At 45.0% G+C, this 18,779-nt stretch overlaps 3 protein-coding genes across 3 annotated transcripts; 2 read left to right on the forward strand and 1 right to left on the reverse strand.

The window, feature by feature from the left end:
- Positions 1-509: 509 nt before the first annotated feature.
- Positions 510-5,630, forward strand: tm4sf5 (transmembrane 4 L six family member 5). The gene is made up of 5 exons (XM_076161581.1): positions 510-962; positions 2,060-2,140; positions 2,732-2,874; positions 3,841-4,033; positions 5,283-5,630. Exons 1-5 carry the CDS (start codon positions 789-791, stop codon positions 5,298-5,300), a joined length of 609 nt encoding a protein of 202 aa, XP_076017696.1. The 5' UTR covers positions 510-788; the 3' UTR covers positions 5,301-5,630.
- Positions 5,631-9,903: 4,273 nt separating this feature from the next.
- Positions 9,904-14,698, forward strand: LOC143009408 (uncharacterized). Its single transcript, XM_076161485.1, has 3 exons — positions 9,904-10,142; positions 13,553-13,648; positions 13,737-14,698. Exons 2-3 carry the CDS (start codon positions 13,564-13,566, stop codon positions 13,907-13,909), a joined length of 258 nt encoding a protein of 85 aa, XP_076017600.1. The 5' UTR covers positions 9,904-10,142; positions 13,553-13,563; the 3' UTR covers positions 13,910-14,698.
- Positions 14,699-14,876: 178 nt separating this feature from the next.
- Positions 14,877-18,696, reverse strand: mettl3 (methyltransferase like 3). Its single transcript, XM_076161484.1, has 11 exons — positions 18,472-18,696; positions 17,680-17,870; positions 17,098-17,568; positions 16,803-16,978; positions 16,473-16,686; positions 16,172-16,359; positions 16,037-16,075; positions 15,837-15,945; positions 15,565-15,630; positions 15,329-15,441; positions 14,877-15,234 (listed from the first exon to the last, which is right to left on the reverse strand). Exons 1-11 carry the CDS (start codon positions 18,569-18,571, stop codon positions 15,120-15,122), a joined length of 1,782 nt encoding a protein of 593 aa, XP_076017599.1. The 5' UTR covers positions 18,572-18,696; the 3' UTR covers positions 14,877-15,119.
- Positions 18,697-18,779: the final 83 nt, after the last annotated feature.

Raw genomic sequence — 18,779 nt, forward strand, 5'->3', positions numbered from 1 at the left:
GTTGATGATATCCTTTGGGTCTGATGGCGACCTACAATTTCCTTTTTTTCTGTGATTTCCTGTCTGTTTAGGGATAATTTTAAAAAACCTCTTGCAATTTAGACTTTTTGTCTTATTATTGAATTTTTCCAATATCACTGGAAAGCCCAGGATAGCCTCTGTACAATGCAGCAGTGATTGATAGAGTAGCTCATAAGAGTAAAGAGGAGATGCATGTGAACAAAATGTCCCCTACAGAGGACACAAGTCAATGGGCTGGGTCTCAGGATATAATTGTATATGAAGTATTCATCATACTTCTGATGCACAGAATCTTGTTCACTCCATATCTTTGCTCCAAAAGGTCAACAAAGGAGTCATTAAGCATTACTGTGTGCCAATCCCTCTGTTTACTTAGCAATAGGCCATAAATAGAAGTAACAATCTTTCATCATCATCGTCGTCAGTAGGAGCAGCAGGTATCAAAGGGCACCACATCCCCTGAACACACACACATTCACAACTTCTTCTTCCCCTCCTAGATTAACTTGTTCTTATCTGAAGTCCAAGAGAACATATTGTGGTCCAACATTAGATGAAATAAGATTACAGGCAGTCACACCATTGCTCGGCCTTTGTTCCCCCCGTGCTTAACTGTCACTGCCGGTGTTTGCCTTTGCCTCAGAGTGGCTGCAGGTTGAGCTGCTGCTCACTCGTCTCATTGCTTTTTGGGAGCCAGTTGTTGAAGTTTTGGTCGTTATTTTACCTTTGACGAAACAGACATAGAAAGAAGAAAAAGCTGAGAAACTATGTGTTGTACAGGGAAATGTGCCCGTCTGGTGGGCCTCATCCTGCTGCCTTCAGCGTTCATCTGCATGATCGCCAACCTGCTGCTGTTCTTCCCCGATGGACAGAGCCTGGAGAACAAGAATATCACCCTGGAAGTCTGGCTCATGGGGGGGCTCATCGGAGGGGGCCTGTTTGTGAGTACTGCATCATGATCGCTGTAAATCTACCACGTCTGGACTGAAACCTGCTTACTTTTGGAGTCATGCATTCTGTTCTGTGTAAACCAAATCAAATCTGTCTTGAAGCTTTTTTATTATTATTATTGTTGTTATTTTCTTTCCTTCCCATTCAATTTCATTCAATCTGATTCAAAAACCTTACCTGGATATGAATTTGTGTACATTTCAGTTATTTTAAAAGATACATTTTGAGTTATTTACAATTTCTACGTAATTGAAAATCAGCTAATTAATCTGTCAATGTCCCAGTTTATGATTATTTATAAATGAAATCCAGTAAAATGGCTTCAACATTTTTGCATTTGATCTGATGCTGCAGCTATAAAAATGTTATCTTGATCAGGCAGGATTTTGCTTTTACAAATCTTTGGACCAAGCAGATAAAGTAATCAAATAGCATGGAAAGTGTTTTAAATAATTTAAAGCTACTCAAAGGAGGAAGGAAGGAGAAAAGGATGTAAAAAAAGTTGAAGCTATCAACACATAAGCAGATCTCCAGTACTTCCTCTTCGAAGGGACACAATTACACACAAAGGCCTGATTGATTCAGCTATCTTGACATTTTAAAGATTAATAGCAGGAAAATAAACAATTCATAAATGTATAATCTGGCCAGTGTGTCAGAGTGAGCTTTGGTGATTGTTTAATAAGTTTATGTCACCGTTTATCAGCTTTATATTATAGTTTGAGAGTGGAGTGTGATCAGTTTTGGTGATACTGCACCCAAGGGTGATCCCTGACCTCCCCCACCCACCACTGTGCTGATGTCACTGACAAATATTGGTTTAGAGGATAAGAGAGAGAGCATACACACCGATAAAGCAGAAATGTATAAAAACACATGCACGCGGTATAGACACAAATGTATAACACACACACACACACACACACACACACACACACACACACACACACACACACACACACACACACACACACACACACACACACACACACACACACACACACACACAAATGCATTTTAGAAGCTGTGGCCTGTTAGGAATTCATTCTCGCCATGCAAACTAAACCTCGTTCTCTCAACTTTTCAGATGTTGTGCCCGAGTTGCTCCGCTATCAGGGCAGGGGGCAAGGGTTGCTGTGGTGCAGGTTGCTGTGGTAACCGTTGCCGGGTGAGTCAAGTCATTTGAAAGACACATGCGTAAGCTCAATTTAGATAATGATGGGCAGTAAAATGTAAACATGAGGGAAAGGTAATCTATGACGATGTGTGATACAGGCGCCGCACTGAATAGACCTTTCAGGAGTATCGCACCGACAAAAGGGCAGATATCATTTTCTTCTCTGCTATGAAAGCATCAGGGAGTGGATGGTAATAAATCAGTCAATTTGGAGTCATAACTGGGCAGTAAATACCCACTCAGTGAGGAAGAGGAACTTAATCTGCCTGTACTCTCTGCTGATTAGTTTGCATTTTGTCTGCATACTACTACTATACATAATACTCACTTTTGAAGCCTGTCTGCTGCCCTATAGGATCCCACCTGAAAGATCAAATCAATCAAGTCGCACAAATGTCATGACATTTGAAGGTTATTCCCTCAGAACAAAAACATTCAATTGAAAACAATGGAATTAACCATGGGAATGATCAAAAAAGAGATGTCCGGCTTTCAGAAACTGCAGATACCGGAAAGAAAACAGAAATCCTCACCACCGTGCGGGTGAATACAAGATAACACATCCATCTGTCTCTCTTCCAGATGTTGAACTCTGTGTTCTCTTCTGCTTTTGGCCTGGTCGGAGCAATTTACTGCGTCAGTGTGGCCTCTTCAGGTTTGGGTAAAGGACCCATGTGCCAGGTGGCAGATGAAGAATGGAAGTACCCCTTTAAAGACATGAGCACGTGAGTTAACGTAGTCATTCATATAAGCGTTCCATGGGGTTAATAGCAAGAAGGTCAGAAAAAAGAAAGTGCTGGATGTGTCCTATCTTTGTTGGTGCCACAGTCGGCATGCTCAAAGAACAGAAACATGTAAGGCTATTTATATCCACTAGGTGGCAATGTGGCTCTACCTTTTCTGTTCTTGTATAAGTGAAAGGCAGCCTGTGATGATTGTGTCTATACAATCAGATTAAGCTACATTTGCTGTCAGTGAAACTTACTTTGCAACTTTGGTAAAATTCCAACCTGTGTACTGTATTGTGTATGTTGGCCGCAGGGTTGGGATGATTGGCACGGCGGATGCATTTCATTTCACAAGCTCAGGCACGCAAAAACATTACGATCATTACGATCATTTGGCAGACGCTTTGCTTCTGACAGCAAGAGAAAGAGAATGGCCCTATGAAACCGATCAGCTGATTGGAAACTGTTAATAAGTGCGGGCTGTCGTTAATGTGTAGACTACTGCTGACCAGGATGACAGCAATGTTTAAAGGGCGCCAATGTTTACAGGAGCCAAGTTTGAGGCATGATTACACAATGCATGGTGGGATATTAATATTCTACCACAGCCTTTCATTCCTCTCTTTCTCTAACAACCATCTAGTTCCCTTTTGTTCAGTTTCAGTGTAATTCTCTTATTTGTACTGTGGCAAAACACCACCAAGCCGACCGCTCAATGTTGCCATAAAAACAACGCTGTGACAGGAAGTGATCCAGTATTTCCAAAATACAAATTATTTTGTAAGATACTGGGCCTGTCCCTTTTTAGAAAGTTCCCCTCTAACTGCATTTGTGCAAAAATATAATGCAAGTACTCTATTTCCTCTCCTATACTCATACACAGTAACAGCTGTACTACTATTTTCTGCTGTCTGTGTATGTGCTGAACTATACGAGCTTATGATCCGCTCTCTTCTCTCCCAGAAGTAACAGCAGCTACCTGTTCGACCAGAGCAAGTGGGATGTCTGTGTGTACCCCAAAAACATGGTGATGTGGCACGTGGTGCTGTTCTCCATACTGCTGGCCATGAGCAGCATGCAGTTGATCCTCTGTGGCATCCAGGTGATTAATGGCTGCCTGGGCTGCTTCTGTGGGGACTGTCGGGACAGCAAGGAGGTAAACACAAACTCAGCACATAGATGTGATACATAGATATGTGTTTACATTTATGTACATCTATACATCACATCTATATACACATCTATATATGCTCTCTGTTCCTCTTCTTCTGTTTTGTGTTTCTCTTTCGCGCTATAATCTCTCAAATAGACCAATAATAATAATGATTTTAGTTGCAGTTGAAGTTGAAGTTGCAGGAGTCTTGACTTCTTCAGGAAGTTTCCATTGTGATGGCATAGAGGATTCCTCAAGAGGTGCTCTCTATCGCTGCAAAAGCCTTTAGAGAGATCAGTAAACCAAATTTGTTCTGTGAAATTGGTGAAGTCCTCCGTTCCCAAGAAATGAAGACAATTAAAAGTCAAAAGATTTGTCCACTACAAACTATATTCCTTAATCTATAGTTCTATATTAATAAGATGTTAATAAATGGATTTTTGGCTGTGATCTTCTGTAGTTCTTATCCAGAAGGTAAACAATGTGGATACCTGCAATGTATTCTTGCGTTCTAAGACAACATCAGTTTAAAGTCAAGCCTTAAAACTGGAAAAATCAGGAAAGAAGGAAGCAATAAAATTCCTTACTGGAACAACTCAAGTGGACCAGTGAATCAGTGAACCCGTGCATTCTGTGTGGAAGTGAGCCAACCATTCTTTGGGGTTTGATGTGAAACTTTGGCCAAATCACTGCTTAATTTATTTCTGCATTGCTGGGATTCTATCACATCCCCATCTGATGGGAAACAGGAAAAGGAAGCGGGTTTTCTGTGTAAATTTGATCACATTTGGACACATGCAGGCAAGGAAGTGGGTAGATTGGTTGTTGTGTGATAGAGTAGCAGCATTAAACAGGATCATTCCTTCCCACACGCAACGGAAGCTGCACTCAATTTCAGGAATTCACATCTAAGATCACATCCATAACATCAAATTCTTGCTTTGCAGCCTTCTAAACAACCAAGCACCTGAATGCGTCTCATGTTTTCCAATTCACCCCAAACTAGACCTAACGTGACTCATTTGACTCATTTATAATACCTAAACTTTCACTGTCAAAGTTCCAAATCAGACCTCTGTACTCTACAGAACAGCCCAGGTTGAAGTTTTGCTCAGATTAAGTGCATGGCTGAACGTGCATCACACCGGATGTGTGTGTGTGTGTATGCGTGCCTGTGGTGTACACATTATCAAGATTTTTCCATTTATTAACAGCACTCTCAAATGAACATGTGACTTTTGTCCCATTGCAGGATGAAGGTGGATTGTGAGAGTGGAGCAGACGGCCCCTGCTGTGAGGCCTGGGACTCATTTCTGCTGTTCATCCTATTCAGAGAGACTTCACTGTCTCAACGCAGCGTATCACAATCTACTTTTGATATTTCCTCCATGCTGAATCACTGAATTATCAACACTTTCTTCACTTTAGCCCATTACCTTGTTTAAATGAATTCTGTTTGAATTGAAATCTGTATTTGCTTTTTGTTTTCTGTTCATTGCAGTTGGAGTATTGTGGCTTTTTACACAGATGTGTACTAATCATCTGTACTTATAACAGATGATGTTACTAAAAGCAGTAAATATGATTTCATACAACCAAATCTGACGTTCCAGTTGAAGAACTTCTGCCGAATCCTAAGTGACATCTCTGTCAATTACAAACGTCTTGTTGTGCCGAGCCGGAGCCAGACAGCCAGATCTAACAGGATTGTTGCGCACTGAGACAGGGTCGGAGGTCAGAACGCCCCCTGTGGACACACCGAAACCCTGCAGCGGCGTAAACAGCACAAACCCTGGACCAGTGCCTGTCAGCATCAGATTAAGCCTGTAATCTGTGGTTGCCATGGAGCTGCTTCTTGGTAATTGTTACCTAACATTCAAAATATAAAGCTGGTGTAGAGCTGCACCCAGGTAAATATAGGCAGTGTGAGATTAAATGGCCCGACATCACATCCTGAAGCCAGACAAACCTCTCCGGCCAGGCAGGTGAATTCTGCAGAGCCCGCGGTTTCTCTTTGATAACTGAAGTTTGTGTAAATAAGGTTAGAGCCTTTACAGGAAATCAAATTGGTTAGTAAAACAAGCAAAGAGTGGCTGCCGGTGTGTTTACATGCACACTACACCGTACTGTTATTCAGCACTGGATCAGTAAATGCATGTACAGGTTCTTCAGTAAATCAACTTAAAATTGCATAATCTGCATAATCAATCAATGTCAACCGGATGAGTCATCGGATTAGAATTGCAGTTTTTACAAGCATTTCAATGTGCTAACAGAGAACGTGTAAGGACTTCAAACAACACGACTGCCTTCTGAGCTCACTAAATGTTAAGAGGAGGTAGTGAGTAGAATACAGACTAAGAGAGGAGATGACAGAGTGAAAAATGTGAAGGGGCCTCCGTCACACTGAGCCATTTCTCATGCAAAGCGTAGCAGCACCGAAGGCATCCAAAGGGGGCAAAGAAAGCTCTCTGGAAGGCCGCGGGGACAAACCGTGATGTACGTGCACACTCGTAAACAGGGGAGGCTGCGGAATGACACGGCGGCCCTCACAAAAGGGGGAGAGGAGGGGTAAGACAAGAGACGAGAAGAATGGAAGCAGGTCAGGGTGAATGGACTGACAGGAGGAGAAAGAGGGCAACAGCCACTGGAGCAGAAAGCCATTCCTTCTGTTATTTCTGTCCGGCACAGTCGTTTAGACCACATGGTGAGGCCATTATTTAGAATCGTACCCTTTTCCCAAAACTGTGCCCTCCCCCGTTGTATCCCCCCCTGTCCAGGCTAACACAAAGAAGAAGCAAACACAGACCATCTGGAGCAGAACTGGCCGGTGCAGTGAGCAGAATAGCTAAAGCAGGATTCATCCCGACATGCTGTTTGAACTGCAGCGTCCGTGTGTCGGGTGACATTTACGCCAACAATCAACACTTATGCTGTTACCAGAGGATAAACAAGAATTTCAGCTCAGACACACTCAGCAGAGTCCGCCGCCCAGTTACACCGCCCTGTCATTACGTCAGAATGATCCAATGCCAAACCACAAAGTCAAATACAAAAGCACTTTCGGCTTTCAACAGGTCTGCAGGCCACTTCTCGCAACTTTCCGTGACCACAGTCCTCTTTATTTTGATGTAACGGCGAGAGAAAGATCCCTTTAAGGTGTTATCACGTCGCCATTAGAGCTTTAGAGTTGCAGGAGCTTTGCTGACTGTGACCCGTGTTTGCACTATAATCATATAAGGTGACTCAATTTGAACCGCGCATTATCAACAAGACATCACATCACTGTTTACATCATCACAGAATGAGAGCATGCAACACAGACATCCCAGAGCTCTGTGTGGAGCTGAAGCGTTCAAGTCCAGCAAACTCGAGCCGCAGGGAATCAAACAACGTCTGTGACAGCAGAAATCCAGTTTACTGGCACAGATCTGTCAATGTCCTCCACTTTGGTGATAAGCAGGAAAAAAATCCCTGCAAAAATCCCTTAAATTAGCCTGGATTTAGAGTCTGCACGCACAGTTTTATTCCCACTATAAACTCACAACCATCCACGGAAAATAAGCTGGTTGGAGAAATCACCCTCGTTTACAATCACAAACTCTGGGTCGTAACCAAAAGAATGACCTCAGAGAGCTTCCTCCCAGGGTGTTAGGCCCCTTCTTAGGGTGAGGGTGAGGAGTTGGAACGTCAGGAGGGCGCTCAAAATAGAACTGAGGTGCTTTAGCGTCGTGTCAGGACGGAGTGATAGGGAAACCTGAACCTAGCTACACCTAAACCTGAATAAGCAATGCAAATGAATAGATGAAGGCTGGATGGGAGCTAAACTATTATTTTGAATGCATGACTTCCCCTTCAAGCTTCCTTCAGCTTTCAGTAAAGGAACAGTGTTATTTTCCCACCCATGTGTTATGTGTGTGTGTCGTCACTCCCTCTTCCCTCACTCTCTCTCCCCTGTTCTCTCTCTGTGTCCCACTTCATCCTCACACCTCTATTCTGGTCTCTCAGTCAGTGGAACAGTGGCACTGACGCTTCTAAATAGTCAGCGTGGCAGAGATTCACAAAGGATGATGTCACTATTAATGTTTGCACTCTCTACCCCAGCCAAAGTGCTGATATCACAGCGGGCTTTGTCACAGGAAGTAACCGCTGCCTCGTGATTGTTTTAGGGACGCCAGCCGGCTGGCGGGCACACTCGTCGCCTCACAAGGAGAGGAACAAGTGTGTCAGAGCACAGGACCTGTGGACACGATTGCAATCTGGAGGTAAAAAAGAAAACATTGCATGTGGAGGTTAAGCTTGATGCTTCAGTGCACCGTTGTTACGTAACATAGCACATGTCAGTGTCTCACCCAGGACATCAGATCAACAGTAAAACCTAGAGCGGAGAGTGATTTGAAATTAAAATGAGACTGATCTGTAGTGTTCTCATGGGTTAAACTCCACCTCTGCTGCATATCAAACACACACACACACACATACACACACAAATCAAACAGGTTTGGGATCAGCAAAACTGCTGCGAGCCTTTCACATTCGGCCACATTACAGCAACAGACCTGACCTCATCTCCACCTTCGTCTGCCTGTGTGACTCTATTACTCATCATTACTGTGCACTTGTTACTTTATCCTCTATGAAGCTCAATCATGTATTTTGTGAAACATTATGACTTAATGATATGCCATAAACTTGACCTGAATAACAGTTGGACTGTTCAGTGACATGATATTAGATAACACTGATACAGAATTATGACCAGGTCAGGTTTGATCACGTCATATTGTCGAAAAGGTCTGGACTGCTAGCAGGCTCGACTTCAGCAGCAGCAGCAGCAGCAGCTTCACAAACATGGCTGCTGTTGGACAAACAGTCTCCTGGGTGATCGCTGACCAGCCGCTTTCAGGCTCACGCCCACTCCAAGAACTCATCTGGGTAAATTTCCACCACTAAATCCCTGCACGTAGCACAGCGACCTCAGTTAAGCCTTACGCCAGGGAGCAAAGCAAAGCTAATAAACAGCAATAAACCATCCGAAGGGCCCAAACGCACACACAAACCAAGCTATTGTGAACCGATATCACAACAACATCGGCACGTCGAAGAGCTGAACACATTTTCTTTGACTACATGACAGACAGCAAGCCAGAGTTGATCTTGGTTGATGTTCAGATTTGAGTACAGTTGTGCGGTGAACCTGCAGCATTTCCTGGGTGATCCTGAGGATTGCCTACAGGGTCACGAGGTCAAGTTCCCATTAAATGTCAAGCCATAGGAGTGATGTCAGCGCTGGAGGAGGTGTTCACAGTCAGGCCCCTTTGTACACAAACTATCTGTGACTAATCCTTCTGGGAAGGTTTGATCCAATTCAGACTAAAAACCACCTCACTCTAACACAACAGGCTTTCTCTCACTCAAACAGCAAAGGGGCTAACTCAGAGGCTAACTCACATTTTGTGCGTTACAAAGCCGCAATTCCACATTTACTGCATTTCTACCACACCCTGCAGTTCAAGCCCTTACTGGTCCTGTCTCATTATTATCACGTTAAGAGGACAAATCAAACTAATTCACAATTAGAGGATTACTTAGCCCTGCTATCTGTGGAAGACAAACAACCTCAGACGTCACAGCTCACATCCACTACACACAGGAGAAGCTATTTTTACACCATAAGCTTGAAGTTTGTGTTATTTCCATCAACAAAAAAAGGGATTGATAATGAGAGGCAAGAGGAGCAGATCATGCACAGGGAGTTGTGTGAGTGTGTGAATGTGTCACTGTGGCACTGTGGCGGTGTGTTTAGTGGTGGGGTGGTGTAGTCAAATGAGAAAAGGAGAGGAGAGGGGGCGTGTCCAGCGCGTTGTGCCCGCTCCAGGGATTAGCTATTTAAAGTTCAGTCGCTCCGCGCCACGGCAATCTTTCCATACGGTCAGTGCATACGCGCCAGGACGCACGTACGGGAGGGACGCACACACATACATACAAGTCAAGCACTTTTTTGCCAGAGGAAGAGGAGAACGCAAATGAAGAGCGAGTAAAACCTGCAGCACTTGGAGACCGATCGAGAATATTCTGCTTCCACTGGTGACCGACAAGTTCGCCTCTCCAGGTGCGTAATGACGCGTGATTCATTTACAACGACAACAAACGGTGTGAATGTGCAGATCGGGACCCTTTAAGCTCCCTGGAGCAACGTGAAGAGATGAGATGAGTAGTTAAACATCAAATAGTAGTTGTGATTGACACATGAAAGCTTCTGCTACCTTGTTTCGTTGGTTTTGGAGCCGAGGGTGGAGGTGTGTCAGTGGGAGGGTCTGCGATCTGAAGAGCTCCTGTAAGCTACTGGTGTGAAAAACCACTTGTCAAACTTAATTCTTCACGCCAGGATGAGTCCACTATCACTCTGTGTATGTGTGCGGGTTAGTTACCATGTCAGTGGCAAAAGCGACTATCAATTATGCATCAGTAAATGTCTTGTATGCACTTTTAAGCACATATATACTACTATATAAATATCAGCAATGTGGAAAGAAGCAAACGAGAGAGAGAGAGAGAGAGAGAGAGAGAGAGAGAGAGAGAGAGAGCGAGAGAGGTGGTTCATAGTGTTCCAGATAAAAGCTCATCCTGATTAGTCTGTCTGGCTCATCTTTTTTCATTCAGCCTCACACACACACACACACACACACACACACACACACACACACACACACACACACACACACACACACACAGTAGCCTCCAGATCTGCAGCGGTGTACAGTGTAGCAAACACAAACAAGTGGCAGGACTGTTTGGAGGAAATGAGTGGATAAGGTAGGAATACAGAGGCATGAGGCCGTCTTGCTTGGCACACACATTTAAGTGACTTGCTTGGATAAACACACGCACACACACGCACAAACAGGCACTCGAGAATGGCGAAAATGTGTCCCACGTGACGCATGAAAGCCTGCAGAAAACAACATCGCTGCTCTGGAGCGATTGCACAATGGGAGCTCCATAAGCAGAGGCTGGACTGATTGAACGGGTACAGCCACATTATTCAGAGCTGCATGTCCCTTGCATTAGCTTCCTGCAGGGCAGAGGTAAACAGCCAGCAGAGTGACCCCTGATCTACTCTCCCACACACACACACACACACACACACACACACACACACACACACACATTTTCCTCCTCACTCTCACAACAAATCTGTACCTTCCTTTTCCTTTCCCCTCTGATCAGTATGGGCACTGTGCTTTCTGAGATTTGAGTGCGTGTGTGTGTGTGTGTGTGTGTGTGTGTGTGTGTGTGTGTGTGTGTGCTTGCCATCTGGGTTGTTTTTCTCTTCCCAGACTCAAGCTGGGTTGTGCTGCCAGACCACCGCAGCCAATAATGAACTGGGCCCAAGATTCCACACCACTGACCAGGGACTAAACATTGTTGTTGTTGTGTGTGTGTGTGTGTGTGTGTGTGTGTGTGTGTGTGTGTGTGTGTGTGTGCGCGCGCTGCTTTGTGCGTGTTTTCATGAGAGAGGGTGAACAAGTGCCTGTCATGGAGAGTTGCTAATCTACAAAGTGTCATGTAAGTGGGTTATACTGTGGCTTTACTAAGGGGGTTTTGTTTTCTTCCCACAATCCTCTCTTTTCCCTCTCTCCACTGCTAGTGACTGCACGGACAGAGGAGCTGTCAAATTCTTGCTACTTTGTTTTCAGTCAGACAATTTTGATTATATCGCATTAATATTTCTTTTTTTTTTTTATATTGCTCTATAGTATCTTATTCTATATTTATTATTTATTTTTCCTGCCCTTTCCTTCACTCAACACCACACCTACCTACCGACACTGGGGCTTCTTGTCGAGAAGGCGAAACCTCCAAACCCCACTATAATGGCTTCCCTGTGTGTGTGTAAATGGTATAGGATTTCAGCAGAGACACACCTGAGCGCTCCAGAGGGAGAGAGAGAAAGAGAAAGAGGGAGGGAGGTGGCGCGGAGGATGAAGAAAGACGGGGAACAGTAATAGGAGAGAACAGAGCAGGTTTTATATCCCGGGTGTGTATTTGTGTGATGAAACGACTGTGATAGAGGACAGGAAATTGGCGTGACCGTAATGTGTTACAGGAGGCCAATGACTGTGTGTGTGTGATTGTGTGCGCTGTCACGTATCCATGAAATTGCCTCACCATGGCGAGTAAGCTGGGGAGGATGTCAGCTGAACACTGCGCTCCTTTATGTTATAATCACAGGTTACTACTTGACACCAGATACTCGGTTCCCTACGAGATCAAATGACTATAGAACTCATAGAATACATTATCACACCAGTGTTTTTCCTCTTCTGGCATGACAGGAGTTAAATTGTCCAGATGGGGGCGCTGTGATTGCTTTTCAAACACTGAAGGAATGATGTATTTGAAGTCACAATTTACAGCTCAGAGGAATGACTTCCAACAGGATTCTGCTTCTGTTGAATTGAAGCTAATAACAAAGCAAAGAGACGATAATGACGTCTGAGAAAAAACATCCAGGCCTGATAGAGTAAACGGAAGCATGTGCACTGAATAACACTGTCCCATCGCATGAGTGAATACTTTATCACCTCATGTCGTAAAGTAACCATGAGCTATTTTGGGGCTTTTTATGATAGGAGAAGATGTGAAATTGTTTGGAATATCTGTAGCTATGGCTTCAGAGGAATATACGGCACAGGACCGGCTGTGTTGATGCAAAGCTTCCACTTTAATATTCATCTGTAACTTGTATAAGATGCAACAAATATTCTACTTTGGCCTCCCTGAAGAACTGAGAGATCAGATCCCTCTGCTCCATTTCATTCGACCCATTTCTTAACCTGATTAGACTAAAATAAATTACTCCGTCACTGGCACGGGGCCTTGACGTTATCTTATCAGTTAAGAGTGTCACAAATAGACAAACAATACTATGGAACTGTATGAAATTGGTTGTTAAGTAAGCCATATCATCTGTCAGAAGGGCTCAGATCAAAGTTTGAGCATATATACAGAGCTAATTTGGGTCTGTGGGTCAAAACAGAACATTAAAATGTGAATGATTTATGGTTAGGAAAGTCAAAAATACTCCAAATAACTTCCTACTGTTAGTCCTTACATGTATACAGTAGATTAGATGACCTCTGTGTAATCTGTGTTTACACACGCAGACTCGGTGTGTGTGTGTGAGTCTGAAAGGGGTTTATCAGTTTCTCTATCTGCTGTAGTGCATTGACGTCCATTGCAGGATTAGACAGGAGGAGGGCAGCGAGCGTTAACGCCTGATTGGCCGTATGTGACACTGTGATACTGTCACACTGGATTAATGTCTTTGAAGTGCTGAATCATAATTGGTGGATGTTGTGAGCCTGTGACAAGACAATAAGGCTGTCGCTGTGACATGACATGACTAGGTGAAGTGAGATGGGGGAGGAGACGTGACACAAACGCCGCTGTATCGTTTCAGGGTCATATTTCGTGTAATTTCTCTAACTATTCGCTTTCGATTCCTCTTTTTTGCAGACGGCTCTGTCATGGGTGTGAAGATGTTTCAGTGTTTCCCTTTCTACAGACGCTGTAAAGAGCGTTGCAAGGCCAAACAGTGCCCACCGGCGGCAGGTGAGGGTAACTACAGCATGTCCAGATTTCTCACATTTCACACGTGCGAGTTTTGTGACTGATTTCGATGTTATCCTCCATCTTTCAGTGACTATAGAAGAGATGAAGCCACGTCTGTCTTCCACCACATCCTGGTGCAGCGACAGCGACGGGATGGGAAGCCTGAGCCGGGATTCCCAGATCTACTTCTCCACCAAGGCCAGGCTCTCTTTCCGACACCAGCTGGACAGTAACATCAACGCGGTGGACGCCACCAACTGAGGAGAAGCGGGAGAGGTGCGAGGACGGAGGCTGGACTCAAAGTTAACTGCGAAGTTATAGTGTTCAACCAGTCGACGCTCGTGCAGACCTGGGACCCCGCTAGCAGAGCTAATGCATCTATTCTCATCATCCCTAGTTGTTAGTTGCGTGCCACAGCCCAATTCTTGCATTTTAACCTCATCTACCCTGGCTTCCCTGCAAAGAACTCCTGTCCTTGGTTTTTTTTTTTTTTACTTTGAACCAAGGAGTAAAGAGGAAAACAGACTAAACAGACTAAACAGACTCTTGCCTTTAAGTGAACCAGAAGCTAAACCCTGAACTGTCTGAGCTCACAGCGATGATAATGGACCCGAGGTTACTGGAGCAAAAACCTGGAGACTTGTTTACACCGTTGGATACCAGCAAGTGCATTATTATGTTTTTCTACCGAGTTTTGTTTCTTTTGTAAAGGTCACATTTGACTGCCGTTGTGGAAAACTTTGAATTGGAAATTTGTTGATTTGATCACGGGGAAACCGACCGCGAAACCTATTGATGTTTTTGTTTCACTATAACATCGTATAGTCCGTTACTTTGCTAAATTCCCTGAACCTACTTTGTGACTCTAACTTTACTGCCTATTTGCAGACATTTGCCCATAGAAACTGAGATTCACCGCAAACGTGTATTTCCTATGTTAGGTATTCCTTAAATCCTTCTTGGCTTCAGCTATAATTACCTTTAATATTTTTGTAATTCAAAAGTTTTGATTGCATTTGATACTGTAAAAGATATCAAACGTATTAACTTTTTAACTGAACTGCAGATGGTAAGGATGGACGAGGAGTTTTGTTTTTTCCTGCGCCGATATGAATGTAATGAATGTGAAAGACAATGTTTATATTCTAATGTAATCTAATTATCAGCTATTATGTCTATGTGATGTCATCAGTATCTCTACTAACAAACACACACAATAATACAGAAATTCTATAAAAATGTATGCTGTTTTTTATTGATGGCGAATGTGTGCGAGTGTGAATCAGCGTTAAATAGGAGAAATACACACACATGTGCAGAAATGTTGACGTTATTGCTCTCTACCATTCCACACCACAGACGTTGCACTTGGTTGACATTGTTAAAAACTAGCTTCGCTGGTATAAAAAAATAAACAAAATCAGTCTATAATTGATCGGTCCGCCATGGACGTTACCACCGATTGGTGACGTCACTGCATGGTCTTGGGTTTGGAGATGACGCCGTCCGGGTAGCGCTTCTTAAATCGAGCCACCACATCTGGATCCAAGAGGTGGATACCGTCGAGCTGATTTCCAAGAGTTACCCTGGAAGTGAAAGGCAAAAAGGGAGGATCAGTGCACCGAAAAAACGTGGAGAGGATTGGTTCTGCGTGCAGATCGTATGTGCGGGTGAGTTTACCAGTTGGGCTGGACGTTGTGCGGCCGCCCGAACAGCTCGATCTTCCTGGTGCCGGGCGAGAGTCTCTCGATCATGCCGTAGATCTCGTCTGGCTTGTGACTTGTGGAGCGGACCTGGGAGAGAGCAGAGGCCGAGCAATGAGTGGGAGACATTTTCTCATACACACACAAATATCACATGGGCTTTTCAATCTGTGGGATAATTACGTAGAGAAATATGTATGCTTAAACATCTACCTCGGCCACAATGACATCACAGTCCAAACCCCTGTTGAATCCCTGAGGGTTTCCCTTTACACCCACCTGAAAAGAAACACACACAAACGTACAAAGAAAGAGCAATTAAGGGTTAAACATCTTGTTCCAAATCACAGGACACCTTCCAACTATTGGACAAGTAGAACAGAAACTACAAGAAGCAAGATTCCCAAAGACCGCAAACTGATTCAAACAAACAATAAGTGTACGACAGAATATAGGACAGCACACAGCGTGGTGGACGAACGTACCAGGCAGTGTTCCTTCCCGTGGTTGAGCCAGTGGCCGGTCCTCCCGGTGCGAATGATCCTCTGGAGCTGGTTGGTTTTCACCCAAATGATTTCGTCCACACGTTCATAGCTGAGAGAGGAGGATGGAGATCAATCGACAAATTGACAGGAAAGTAAATCAAACAACATCCTCTGGTAGATAAAGAGAAGGAGACATTTACCCCCAAAGACTGAGACACTCTCTGCCCAACTCCATAGCTCTGCAACATAACAGGAGGTGAGTTAGAAGAGTTTGACAGAGCAGATGGGATCTAGAGCGATGCTGTTGCCGGGTTGTTCCGGGGTGTTGTCGTTACCTGCCGGTGACCCACAGGAAGAGGAAACCGTCATCCTGGAGGATTGGGATGTTGAGCTTCCTCATCTCGTCATCTGTGAGCGTACCGTAGGGCAGCTCCATGTGGATGTCCCAGGGCGGGTCAGCCATCACCACGGCAAACTTACCCAGGATGGACACGTCCAAGAAGCGGATATCGCAGCAGATCCACTGGGAGACAACAGAACTACGGTCAGTTCAGTAAACCACAGAAAAAACTTCAGTCAATCCTCAGCTCGGAAGACACAACATTCCATTCCCGACCCTCCTTTCGCCTTCCTCACCTGCGAGGGGAAGAGTTTGCCCACGTTGCTGTCTGCGTCTTCTGCGTGCAGGCCAAGCTCGGTGGTCCCCGCCTGAGGTCCCATCAGGTTCCCCTCCATCTCTGGTGGGCTGTCGATCTCGTAGTGGACGTATTTACAGGTGTCCATGTGGAAGCAGGTGTTGAGGAAGGAGCAGTCGCCCAGGCTCTCATCTGTGTGCTTGTTGATGATGCGGCTGAGTGAGAAATATGACAGCACGTTAAAGCAGCAGTGAGCATCTCTAACTGTGTATCTCTCTGCGTATCTTTAACTTGACTTAATCGAGCTGCATGGTTGGACTTTGTCACTAACCGGAAGTGTAACTTGGTGCACGGCTGAGGCGTGTCCCCAGAACGCACACACTCCTCTTTGGTCCCGTGGTCGCAGAACTCTTGCACCTGAGCGCGGCCCCGTGAGCGGAACTTCTCCACTATGGACTGCTCCTTGGCTGTGCTGGCGTTCAGCAGCTCCAGGATCTCTCTGCTGACCTGTAGACAAGTAACATTTATTTATACACCATCACACACCAAGGTTTCATCTCGAAAGATGTGAAATTAAATTGGTCACCACCCTTCTCAAAGCTGTAGGAGACAAAGAGCCACCATACCTTCTTGCTCTGCTGCTCCTTGGTGGACTGCTGGTTCAACAGGCTTTCGATCTCCATGTCAACGTGAGACGATTGGTTCTTGCTGCTCCTGCCCTTCTTGTCTGCCCCGCTCCCCGATGCCGACGGCCCGGCCAGCTGCGAGGAGGACGCCGGCGTCAGAGAGGAGGTGGTGGATGAAGAGTGTGGCGGAGAAGTGGCGATCTGAAGGGAAGGAGAGGAGCCCGGTGCTCTTTTGCTGTGGCTTTGGTCTTCTGCTTTTCTCTTGACCCCTGTCCTCTGGGCTCCTGCCCCGGTCCCGATCATTGCCCATAGTTTTGTATGGTCCACAGCTATGACGACCGTGGAAGCAGAGGTGGAGGAGGAAGTGGTAGGAGAAGAGCTGGAGGCGGGCTGCCGGACCTCGATGAGCTCCTGAGCAGAGAACTTTAGCAGCAGACTCTGGATGCACCCGTGAGTCACAGCTGCTTCAGACTGAGAATCAAACAAGAGGAAGAAGGAGATGTCAGGCCAACAACAGAACAGGAAAAATCCTCCTTCAATAGACAAATGGTACTATAGAATTTCTCCTCTGCATAGACTCACGCTGTTGAGTTCGTTTGTGATGGCGAGGGAGTCCGTTGGCATCGAGAGACTCAGATCAGACAGATATGCCAGCAGCCTCTTCTCCAGTTCAGGGTCTGGGGGTTTCTCCGTCTCCTCCTGTGCCGGGGACTGAAGTGACGGAGCTGGACTGTCGCTCCTGGCTACAGCCCCCTCTGCACTGCCTACACCGTCTGACCGAGAGAAGGCAGATTAAACCCAAGAGCAACTCACAAAGCCTTCATTTGGGAGAAGCTACTTCTCCGAGAGAGGACCCCTGTATTTACAGCTGATATCCACTAGGGGGCACCTCAGGCCCTCAGAACCCTATGATCATTCCAAGATAATGCAGTATGTTGGATTCCTCCTGGAGTATAGTTTCCTCTTTTATAGTAGGGCAGATGAGGATGATGATAACGGTTTGGTAGAACTTAGTTTTTGTGATACTTCATATCTAGCTTAATCACATAAAATACGGTGATTTCCTGCCTAATTTAGATAACCTCACGTTCAATTTTAAGACTCCGGTAGTACTCAATAGCTTCATATACATTCGGAATCACATTGATTATCCGGCAAGCACACATGTATAATACTTGTCGACCACAGCATCATAAATGTTTAGAGTTGCGCTTGTGTGTGTTGCTGAAATTTGCAAATGTTTATTTTGAATTTTCATAATCTAACCTATGACGAGAAATCGGTGTCTTAGCTGATAATTAGAACTACAACACTTCCAGGCTGGAACGCTTCCCCGTGTATGCGAAGCTTTTGTGCCGCTGTGTAAACACTTACCCGCCAGTTGCGCTGGATCTTTCCGCCGCCGCTGCAGCCTCTCCCGCAGAGAGTCCAGCTGCTTCTTGTGCGCTTGGATGTTGCTCCATGTGTCGGACATGGCGATCTGTTTTCACATAGACACAAACACGGACAGTGTCCACAGACAGGCAAAAAAACTTAACACAGCCCGATGGGAACAAGCGGTGAATGTATGGTACACTGTGAAAGTGAGTCCGACCACAACAGCGAATGGAGTTCCGGTTGGTGTAGAAATCGACAATGCTGTTATGAGTTTGAAATTAAGAATCATATTCACACCAACCTAC

This window comes from Genypterus blacodes, unplaced genomic scaffold, assembly GCF_046128005.1.
Source record: "Genypterus blacodes isolate CSIRO-AG114 ecotype Tasmania unplaced genomic scaffold, CSIRO-AGI_Gbla_v1 ptg000011l_1, whole genome shotgun sequence".
NCBI lineage: Eukaryota > Metazoa > Chordata > Actinopteri > Ophidiiformes > Ophidiidae > Genypterus > Genypterus blacodes.

Coding starts and splice junctions, on each gene's coding strand:
- tm4sf5 (XM_076161581.1), top strand. CDS start 789: ATGTGTTGTACAGGGAAATGTGCCCGTCTGGTGGGCCTCATCCTGCTG. Junction 2,141..2,731: donor GCTGTGGTAACCGTTGCCGG/GTGAGTCAAGTC, acceptor TCTCTCTTCCAG/ATGTTGAACTCTGTGTTCTC. Junction 2,875..3,840: donor CCCTTTAAAGACATGAGCAC/GTGAGTTAACGT, acceptor CTTCTCTCCCAG/AAGTAACAGCAGCTACCTGT.
- LOC143009408 (XM_076161485.1), top strand. CDS start 13,564: ATGGGTGTGAAGATGTTTCAGTGTTTCCCTTTCTACAGACGCTGTAAA. Junction 13,649..13,736: donor ACAGTGCCCACCGGCGGCAG/GTGAGGGTAACT, acceptor TCCATCTTTCAG/TGACTATAGAAGAGATGAAG.
- mettl3 (XM_076161484.1), bottom strand. CDS start 18,571: ATGTCCGACACATGGAGCAACATCCAAGCGCACAAGAAGCAGCTGGAC. Junction 17,569..17,679: donor TCACAAACGAACTCAACAGC/GTGAGTCTATGC, acceptor TTTGATTCTCAG/TCTGAAGCAGCTGTGACTCA. Junction 15,631..15,836: donor ACGGGAAGGAACACTGCCTG/GTACGTTCGTCC, acceptor GTTTCTTTTCAG/GTGGGTGTAAAGGGAAACCC.